This window comes from Cupressus sempervirens, chromosome 4, assembly GCF_028749045.1.
Source record: "Cupressus sempervirens isolate cs-2001-9-10 chromosome 4, ASM2874904v1, whole genome shotgun sequence".
Classification (NCBI taxonomy): domain Eukaryota; kingdom Viridiplantae; phylum Streptophyta; class Pinopsida; order Cupressales; family Cupressaceae; genus Cupressus; species Cupressus sempervirens.
Genome location: NC_143121.1, coordinates 215,170,956 through 215,182,256, shown reverse-complemented (window position 1 = coordinate 215,182,256; position 11,301 = coordinate 215,170,956). Strand labels below are relative to the sequence as shown.

The following is an 11,301-nucleotide window of genomic DNA, read 5'->3' as shown; positions in this document are numbered from 1 at the left end:
TTGAGCTCTATAATCTCCATGCTCCTTAGATCTTCAATTGCCAGGCACCTGAAATCTTCTTGTGATTTCTTTTCATTAAGAGGAAACTTCTCTCTCAGAGAGTCGTACATTTTTGCAAAATAAATGTCCTTTGGATTGTTTTTCCCACTATCCTCTTCTTCCTAAAACAAAATTTCTTCAAAAAACTCCCACTCTTTTTCAAAGTTATCTTTCTCAATATTCACAATGCGACACAAAACCTCCAACTTATAGTGCAGACAAAATAGTTGGTCTGTTAGGAGGAAATTCTCTTCCTTCAACCTCATAAATCTTTCTTCTTGGTACTCCTCCTCAGTCATATAAACACTAGCTTCATAAAGTTCATCCTCACTTTCTTCAACATCCTCCCCTTCAGCCTCAACTTCATCCTCATATGCTTCAACATCCTCCTCTTCAACAAAATCGAAATTTTGAAGAAATTTTTCAATGATAAAATCAGCGTCATCTTCTTCTTCCATGTTTGCTCAAGCCAAACTGGCTCTGATACCAGTTGTAAATATAATAACAAGCAAAGAAATTGAATCAAAGAAGATAAAACACACAACAACACAGATTTATCATGGTTCGGCAAAACTTGCCTATGTCCACACTCCAACAGGGAATTACTTGTATTAATTAACCAATATATTACATGGACTGCACACAGCCATTATATAGAACTCTACGAATACAAATAATCAAGATGGAGAAGGAACAGTTGTGACTGTTGGACTTCATATCCCAACAATATCACGTCTCCTGCATTGATATTCAACTCCACACCTAGAACATTATTTTCCTTTCAGGAAATGTCTTTTAAAAGTTACTCAAAAAGAGTAAGAAACAGGGAGAGAACTTAGTCATGAAGCCAATCCAAATTAAACTCTGCTTCCACTATCTCCACTTCGAGCCCAGGGATAGAAAAGCTCTTGGCCCGCAACCACTGCTTTGCAATCTCCTCATCACAGACAACATGTTTCAACGAACGTAATCCACACACGGTACTAGGCAGCCTCTTTAAACGTGAACACTCTCTCATATCAAATTCTCTCAGTTTTTCTAATTCTCCTATTTCATCTGGAAGTTTCTTCAAACCCTCGCATATTGAAATGTCTAGATATTCCAGCCACACAAGATTTCCAATCGATGAAGGTAACTCTCTGAGGCCTGGTAGTGCCGATAGCCTTAATACTCTTAGACAGCCCATACTCCCAATTTCAGAGGGTAAATTCTGAATAAGATGACAATTTGTAACAGACAGCATCTGAACAGATTGCATATAGCAGATTTCAGGAGGCAACACTTCAATATCACTGCAGTGATCCAGGTTTAAATCTTGCAGCTTGGTGTTGTTAAATGTTGAAGTACGTTCAAACCCTTCACATAAGCTTAAAGAGAGCTTCTCTATTTCCTGTAATGTTTTGTTCTGTATTCCAATAGGTGGTGAAATTATCCTCTCCAGACGGAGAACTTTCAGCTGAATGAGGGAAGATAAGGAATCAATTCCTTTCAATGTTGCCCTTTTTGAACCGTAATTGAATAGCATGAGAATTTTCAGTTTTTTCATGGTTTTCAAAAATGGGGGAAGAAAGTATTCACTTGCGGAAAATGCTATCACCATAACCTCTGCCTCTGGAAAATTCATCTCATCCCACTGAGTTTCATTCATAGGGCCTGCACGAATGCCACACAAGTAATCCAATTAGGTCATTTAAGTTTGGACTTGAATATTTATTTTAGGGTTAGTTTTCTACTATATTCCGAACGAATCAGGGAGAATGGGAGGATATGCAACAATAAATCTAGATATGCAGAATACATTACATTGTCTATTCATGAGTTGACCGAGTACAAAAATGACTATATATCACACATGTTTTATGAATTTTTTGGTTGGCTTAGACAAATATTTATCATGCTTCTTCGAAGGTTGAATGAAATGAAAAGTAAGCTACATGGTGTTATTATTGTGTGCTGACCAACGTTGTGATACTGTTCAGAAAAATCCACCTGTGTGAAAAGAGACAATTTGAGCATCAAATGTTTTATTAGTATGCGATTGCCATATCTGAGGCAAACTACTCTCTTTCTCAGGCATAAATAATCTTTTACTATGGAGTGCACTGTCTTTATATCCCATGTACAAGGCTAAGTCTCGTATTACGTCATGCTGATAAAAATACAGTTCAGAGGCATTTCCATAAGACATAGCTGCCTGATTCCTGCTCAGTACAAGCAACGGTTCAGTACAATAATTAAATAAAAAATAACAACAAATGTATACATAACAGACTAGAAAAGTTCACCTTGGATTGTTAATTAAATTCAAAAGGTTTCTGCTTGCAAGTTCCAATAAGATGACAAAGGCATCTTGCCACTCTAATTTCCTAACGTTAACCCAAATATCTAATAGCGCATCAGCACAGATTTTCCTGTCCTCTGGAAATAACCCTAAGTCTAGGAAACACTCTCTCGTTATATCATCCAAGAAATCAATACTAGTAACCAAGCATCCAAGTAACCCCTCTCTGTGATAATCTGATATGGACTCGCCTTTGGAAAGCTTGCTCTTTGCCCTTTCCCACGCTACCAGTGGCTCCCCATGCAAGGTGCTGCCAATAACCTTCAGAGCAAGTGGTAGGCCCCCACATTTTGCTTGCACCTGTGTTTGATTACAATCATTGAGATATATTTTTGCAGATAATATAAAGTCTATAGTAATCCGTAGCTATATTACAGCATCTCTAATATAGTTAATACTGCTTTTCAGCTAATGTTCCAATCTCGCTCACAAGTTCCTTATACATGGTAGGCGTAGACAATGATACTGACGAGTCATGCATACGATATGTAGATGGGAAAGAAACGCTATTTTTTAACCATATCTCGAAAAGGCCAGTATCACCAAGCCATGTGTTTATAGACATTAAAAAGTGTTTTAAATCTATACGCATAATTTGCCACAATCATCCAAGTATTAAAAACCAAATAATTTATTTTAAAAATAGTTTACCTCCTTGACTAGATTTGCGTCGGCGGTCCCTGGGATTGAATTCTGTCCAAAGGCCCAGAAGCAGAAAAGAGACAGTGCATCGACCTGGCTCAACAAATGTAATTGGTACAGTTTTGTACATGGGGTTTTGGGGATGATAGAAATGTCTCTTGTTGTAACAAGGGTCTTGTATTCTCTTCCTTTAAATAGTAATTTGTCCAAGGTTGATCTGGACCAAACATCGTCCAATATAACCAGAATTGGCTTGGCTTGTTTAAGAAGTTGCTGCTGCAGCTGTCTCTGCCCATCCTCCACATTCTGAAACTCCGGTTTCTTCTTTTCAAAAAGATTTTCGCACATGGTCTCCAGTATTTCTTTGAGGTTTGGGCATTGCGAAACTGTGATGAAGAGCACGTTGTTCTTGAAGAAATCTAATATCGACAAGAAAACAAGTGTATATCAGATTGTGAATGTACCAATGCCAAAAAAACAATTTGTTTTAGCTTTGAAAAAATAAATAATATTGAACTTTGTATGAGTGCATGTTCTCTTAACATTGGCAACAGGTTTGTATATGCGCCAATAATCTCTTGAATTGACATAACCATTTTTCCAGGTTCTCTTAACTTAAACTATGTGTTTTAGAAAGGTTCTCGTAGCATTCACTACAAGAAAGTGAAGGATGAGACAAAATATAATTGGAATAAATTAATTTTTATTTTTAAAAAATAAAAAAAAATCAAATAATATAAGAAGTAATAAAGTCTTTTGTAATTATTTATAATATTTAATTTTATTTTTTAAAATCAAATAAGTATAGAAAGTAACAATTTCTCTTTAATATGGTCTCACCTCTCTTGTAAAGTTACTCCCTACCTCAACGTAAATCATTGTCAAATCAACAAGGACAACATAAAATGGAAGAATTAAAAGGTCTAAAAATAACTACTTCTAAACTATTCTACAAATAAATTCTTTACTTCTCTAGAGGAGGCCACCACCTTATTAGAGATCAAAAAAGTGGATGAAGTAAGTATAATGAACCCCCAATCCTTAACCATCATTAAAAAAATTAAACTCTATAGTGTGAGTTTCACCTCAGAAGGAAGAGAAAAATAATCCCTATAGAAACAAAAGAAAGGTAAAAGGAAAAAGGCTCCATTACAACCTAACCAAACCTAAAATATAACAAGGCCCAAAGAAAAACACTACGACCCAAAAGTAAAAATATATATATAGAAACTCCTTGGGTCCAGCAAAAAATACCATTTTTAGCTTTTTCATAAATCAAATAAAATAGAAAAGCATAGTTATAGAACATCAATCTGAAGAGCTACAATAACTTGCCACACTTAAAAGAATAAAGAAGAAAACCCTAGACATAAACAACAAGAAAACAAAGGAACAACCAAGAAGAACCATGGAAAGATATAAATTAACTACCCAAATTTGTCACATTAATCACCACTCTCACCAGTACACCTATAAGAAAACTACAATAGTTCACAACATATTTTCTAAGCAGTAGCCTTTTTGTACTACTAGGCTAGCCCCATGTCTCTTTTGACTGCTATCTATATACTTCAAAAGCATATTTTATAAGTAGTAGCAAGAGGTCAGATCTCTTGCAACACTACTTAACTAGGAAAAAGATCTTCTCCAAAGGAGACCATCAAAAAGATAAACCTCGCCTCCTAGTAAGAGAAAATCATAAATAAAAATGTCATAATCCCATGAGAAATTAATGTGGCAGGTACTAGAGCTAAAAAAATAAAAACAAATCTCTTGCAACACTACTTAACTAGGAAAAAGATCTTCTTCAAAGGAGACCATCACAATGACAAGCCTTGCCCCCTAGTAAGAGAAAATCATAAATAAAAATGTCATAATCTCATGAGAAATTAATGTGGTAGGTACAAGAGCTAAAAAATGAAACCTAGTTTGAAGCCACATATATTATTCCTCGAAAGGAAGAATAGGCATCCTAAAAATAGTCTACTTGAAAGACTAAAGGAAAAAACTCATGCCATTATCATCCTCTTCAAAATATTCTATAAATGCCTAGCTTCCTAAAACCCTAAATCAACTTCTCTCACTCCTCATTTTAAAAATCCTACTATTATTAGAGATTTTAGAAACAAAGAATGTAAATAGTAAGTTTTTATATTAGTGCATCTATTGAATGAGTGAAAATCAAAGTTTAGTATAAATACTAAGTATTTATTTTAGTACATCCATTCAATGAATTTTCATCTTAGGATTATCTGGTTTAGATATTTCTTTATTTTGATGTTTTGTATGGTTTTGGTTCATCATAAAAGACATGGTAATATACATTTATATTTTCCTTATTCAATTTTTTTAAACAAAGGTAGTAGTTAGTAATGATTATTATTATGAAATAGATAATATTATATAAGTTGTAATATAATTTGATGTAGATTTACTACCTGATTTATTAAATTTCACCCTATTACTAAATGCAAATTTTTATTTTTTGGATTCTAACTATGTTATCCTAATTTTATTATAATGAATATCCACAAATATTCAATAAGATATCAATATCTACAACTAAATAAGTTATCATTTCTAAATTTACAAATTCTGAGAGTGTGTGTGTGGGCACGTGTGCACGCGCGCACGTGTGTGTGTGTGTGTGTGTGTGTGTGTGTGTGTGAGAGAGAGAGAGAGAGAGAGAGAGAGAGAGAGAGAGAGAGAGAGATTGATTTTCAAATCTTACCATGTAGGAAGGACTTACATGGTTGAAAATCACATCATTATAAGTGTGGAGAGAGTAAATACATTTTGATTTTACACTTGAAATAAGTGGATATATTATCATCATATTCAAAATGTTTAAATGTCTAGGGAAGGGGAATATACTATTTAAATTCTATGAAATCTCCTCCTAACCCATTAGCTTCCCATCATTGATAATATTTGCAAATCACATAATGCCCTTGGTTGACCAACTCCTTGTTAAAAATACTTCCATAGAACTAGCTACTATATTTTCCTTATGTTCCATATTGAATAGAATGATATATCGCGACATATATTCTTTCCTTTTGATATAACACTATAGTCATAAATTAGTTGTTTCCCATTTTCTCTTCCTTTCCATATTTATTTTAACATACTAGAGCATAAAACCTTGATTAGGAAAAAAAAACTAGCCATGAGATCACATAAATATAAGCCTCTTCTTGAACATTTTGAATTTCAATGCACTAGTATGAAAATTTCAAGAAAAAGATAAGAAGTAAGTATACTTCTAAGAATATTAAATATAATCAAATGATAATTTTTCTTACAGGATTCTATATGTAAGACTCATGTATGGATTGTGATTTTTTCCCAAGGAAATAATTATTATGTTTTTATACTACAACTTTTCTATAATATAAAATTCTTAGGCATGACCACCATAACATAGTCTAAACCACATCAATTTATTTATTTATTTTTCTTTTATTAAGAAAAGCATAGAATGTGAGATATACTTCCAAATTAGAAATTATAATACTTGACTTGAAAGTAATAACTGTGTTTCAATCAGTTTATCATTTATGTTTAAAAGGATAGGATTTGCATGGATGTTTCACCACCCTAAGTTAAACAAACTGTCAGATTGTCATTTTATAAAATTCTATATATAAGTTGTCAACTCATACATAGTTAGACACATATAATTTTGTAACTTTTCCATGTAAAAATTAGTTATGACTTTTCTTCTATAACTACTTCAAAATTATAACTATTTTTCAATTAGTTTACAAGATGTGACTTATTTTTAATTTTTTTAGTTTTTCACATAGATAGATTCTCCACATACCCACATAGCTAAAATTACTCTTCACACCAATTGATTTCTTCAAAGATGGTGATATTGAATCAAAAATCATTTATGAGCATACTATAAAGCCTTCTCTCTCCCTATTGAATGTTTCACCTTTAAAAGTACCATATAATTTTACATTTAAACTTATTAACTACTAAAAGATGAACAATCTGTGCATTCAACATCTTGTACTAGTTTCATTCCCTTCTACCTTTCCACTCAATTTTACTTTCCACAAACTTATTTTGAGGTATCTCAATCATAGATATACTTTTACAACTCCACTCTATATTAAGAGTCCAAATTAATACAAATAAAAAAGGGCCCCAAAACCACATATAACCTAATAATAAAAAAAAAAACTAACATTAAGTGAGAAGTAAAGGGAAAAGAGTAGAACTCATAAGAAGTGACACAACAAAAATTCAATAAATAGCAAGACCCTACTGAAGATAAATCTTTTGAATAGATCTATATCCAATGGGAAAAGTAATATCAACCCCCAATAAATTTATAAGAAGTTACATTAAAGGGACCAAAGAATTTTAAAAAAAACCAATCAATCTACCAAGCCAAATTACCAAACATAGAGGCCAAACAACACATGAAACAAAGGAATAGTAATGGGATTTAAAGCCTTCTAAGAAGCTATTAGAATTTAGAACTATTTGGACTAAAGAAAATTTAGTTAAGGAAATAAGACAAATCTTGATAAGGATAGATATGTTTTTTAAGGAACTCTAAAACCTTTTACAAAATAAAAATATCTAAACTAGAAATTTTGTAGCTAAGTATTTGGCTAGTAATCGATTTAGAAATTGAGTGGAAAAACAATCGAAGGAAGATGGTCCCACCTTAAAAATAATAATTTTGGGAAAATAAGTTAGAAAGAGCCCCCATAAACTATACACACCACAAGGAATCTAGAAGGATTATTTAAAGTGGGTATATTAGATGTAAAATAATGATCTAAGACCTTACTTTCCATAAAAAAATGCATGACCGACTTACTAGTTTCACTGAAAATAGTAGTAAGCATCCAAATTTTTTAAAAAAATTGATAAGGAACTTCATGAAAATGATGAGTAAGAAGAATATATGAAAACCATTGATAATGACATCCCATTAAAAAAAATCTCATCTCTCGTAAGGAACTTCTCTACAATTGATAGGAAAAGATCTCACCTCTAATGTAGAAGAAAGAAAAGTAACTGAAAAGAAACCAAGACCCATAAAATAAATACAATCTAGTAATTATTTTGAAGGAAATACCAAATAAGACTTGAAATAATCTCCTTTAACAATCTCATATTGAAAGGTACTACTAGAACAAAAGAGGAATTAGAAAAATTTCACAAAGACTTAACCTAAACTTTAAGATGGATTTCCCAACAACTTGAATATCAAAAACTCTTAGAATATTGAATCAATTAAGTTAGTTTTAGATTAGTTTAAAATTAATTAAATAAATAATATATTTATCTAATGGGGATTTGCATTCTTGTAATTAGGTTATGCTATTATTTAGGGAATATAATGACTTTATATATGACACTATATGACACTTGTTAAATAAAGGAGAAAAAATATCCATCTAAAGAAATATAAAATTCATTGTAAAAAATACATTTATCATAAACATAAATAAAAATAGAAAATAGAAAAAATTTCAGAATACTATATAAATATTCTATAAAATAGAAAGTCAAATTAAACACAATACCATAATTCAATTTGAAAATTCTAACACCTAATTTGATTGAAATCATATTCTTACATTGTCATACAATCTTTCTACATATAACATTAGTATAGAATGGAAAAATACAAAACTATAAAATATACATACATACTTTAAAAATAAAATAAAAAATGCAAATTTGTGTTTCTAAAAGCAATTAACTTTTAAAAAAGAATAAAGAAAAAAAGAAAAACTTTTTAAATTCTGATGTACGCATCAGGCCTAGAATTTGACGGTCACCCCTGTGTGTCATATGATCTTTTTATCACAGCAAAACAAATTTCATGCCTTCCATTCTACGTTTTGATAAAAAAATTGATTGTCAATTTTCATTTTAACTTTAAATATTCTATAAATTAGAAAATAATAATATTAATTAGTAATATATGCAAAACTCTCTATGAATAACTTTTAATTATAAATTAGTACCATATACAATATCATAAAAGAAGTAAGTTTCTAAGTTCATGTATGTTACTTTAAGAGATTTTTAAATTTTATGGTTTTAAAAATAAATTTTAAAGTTTATTATATTGTATTTCAATAAGATTCTAAATTAATATAAATAGGTATTCACCAAGATAGAAACATAACTAAACAAGAAAAAAATAGAAACATCTATAATATAAAATAATATATTTATCATACATATACAGAGTATGAAATCACATTTATTGATAATATTAAATATAATACTAAATTACTTATAACAAATAAGATTTATTTGTCATATTGACAGTCCTCTAAAAAATTAGTTTATCAAACCATACGATCTTACAATTTTTTAACTTGTCATATACAATTAAAAAGTGCAAAAACGGTCAATACAACCATCAAATTCCAGACCTGCTATGCATATTGACTTTCGTTTATATGATTTCATTTCGTGTACAGTGAACCTAGGTTTTATGTAATTCCAATCTTTAATCTAACACATTGTACGATCAGTTAGTCGCATGAAAAGAATTATTATAAATATCAATCTAGGCACCCATATACGTTATTTTGTTGAGCGCGCGTATAATATCTTGTCATTTAAGAAGATACACTCAAACTCTTTATTGGGCTACGACATGAAGCATAGAAAATTATAGAAAATTATAGACATGAATTATAGGATTAAAAACATACCTCTGACTTGTGGATCATTCGAGAGAGCCAATGCCAAAGTGGTTTTGCCACCTCCCCCGATACAATGCAGGCCAACCACAGACACCTCTTTCTGAAACAAAATGTCCTTCAAATCTACGACAGATTTTTTCAATCCCACGTAAAACTCTGATCTACCAGGAACGTCATCATGATAACAGTACGTGGGATCCTTCAGATTTGATGAATCTATTTGTTGAAGCATAATGGCATTCTCACTCGGATCATCAGTGATCATAGAAACTTCTTTGGAGTTTGAATCCTTCAGCATGCTTGCATGTTGGATATCTTTTGCATGATAAACACTTACAAATTCTTCCTTGAGCCTTCTCACATGGAGTAATATGTGAGCAGGCATTATCCCCATAAACACATTGATCTCGTTTTCGAGTTTCAACATACGAGATGCGTACCTATAATTCAGCGGCAGGTTAAATGGGCTAATATTCTCACATTCCTTTATCAACGCCGCTCCCATTATCAGTGCCTTGTAAAACTTGTGAAGGATTGCATTTTGTTCATCTGTGGGTGATTGCAAATCCTGCAAATAAATTTCTTGAATAGCTGGGCTTAGTGCCTTCAACAGAGAATCTACTCTAATGCACAGAGACTTGCAGTTAAACATTTCCATAGCCCGATTCTTCAATGAAAAATACTTCAAGATGATATTTTCACCTCTCTACAGTTTTATTTTCCCTTGATCCTTTATTGTTGTTAATGAAAGGTACTTCTTCCTTCCCGAGGACATTTATTCCAGTCATACTTGGCGGGAAATAGAGAGGAACAATCTGAACGCTTCATATTCGTTTCAATGGAAGTGGTCCGGAAATAACATAATGTGTTCTTTAGTCCAAGAGGACAGCGCAGAAAGATAAAAACAAGTCATTGTTTATGAATTTTGATGCGAATTCTTAGCTACGTTCACACACGTTACGCAATGCATTTACTTGTAAAACACTCCACGACATATTTTTTTTCGCAAAATTTGACTAGTGTAGAGGTTTTAAGTTCGCGTGAAATCCTCGCCAAGGAAATGTTCAAAGTCTAACATGAACCGTTGATTTCGTGAATGTTTTTCATTTAATTCAAAATCGTTGTAATTGGACTTTTAGCCCTTCTAAGAACATTGGATCTACCGTATACATCTTGGCTTGTTATTTCGTTTGGTCTATGTTGCAGTTGCTGCACAAGTTATGTCCTTGAATGGTACCAGCTATGCAGATGGTAACGTTGAGCTGGCAGTTTCTTTGGGGAAGATATTGTCAAACCCGGTTCCACACGGGACAACAAACTTTGCAGCACGGGGGAATTTTCTCGCACACCAGGGGTCCAAAACTCTACAGCCGGCTACGTTTGTCTCTAGTCATTCAGTTTTCATACGTCATTCACGCAGCCTTCCTAGGAGGGATGACATAGAAAACGAGCGGGCTTGAAAAGATTCAGAATTCTTTTAGGATATGTTTACATCTTATGGCTATGAGGATGACATGAATGATGTCTTAGAATAAATTTAATCTCATGGAATGCGCAAAGACCTCTCACGGAAATTTATTGTGC

General features: G+C 32.2%; 1 protein-coding gene across 1 annotated transcript; it reads right to left on the bottom strand.

Annotated features, from left to right (window-relative positions):
- Nucleotides 1–592: 592 nt before the first annotated feature.
- Nucleotides 593–10,537, bottom strand: LOC149560755 (putative disease resistance protein At4g33300). The gene is made up of 5 exons (XM_089824784.1): nt 9,727–10,537; nt 3,032–3,441; nt 2,325–2,680; nt 2,029–2,240; nt 593–1,692 (listed from the first exon to the last, which is right to left on the bottom strand). The coding sequence occupies exons 1-5, from the start codon at nt 10,373–10,375 to the stop codon at nt 875–877; spliced, it is 2,445 nt and encodes an 814-aa protein (XP_089680910.1). The 5' UTR covers nt 10,376–10,537; the 3' UTR covers nt 593–874.
- Nucleotides 10,538–11,301: the final 764 nt, after the last annotated feature.

Bases quoted from the DNA above. Each gene is read 5' to 3' on its own strand.
- LOC149560755 (XM_089824784.1), bottom strand. From the start codon at position 10,375: ATGGAAATGTTTAACTGCAAGTCTCTGTGCATTAGAGTAGATTCTCTG. The intron at 3,442-9,726 runs GTATGTTTTTAA...TGTCGATATTAG, and splicing joins GAATGATCCACAAGTCAGAG to ATTTCTTCAAGAACAACGTG. The intron at 2,241-2,324 runs GTGAACTTTTCT...TGTACTGAGCAG, and splicing joins AATTTAATTAACAATCCAAG to GAATCAGGCAGCTATGTCTT.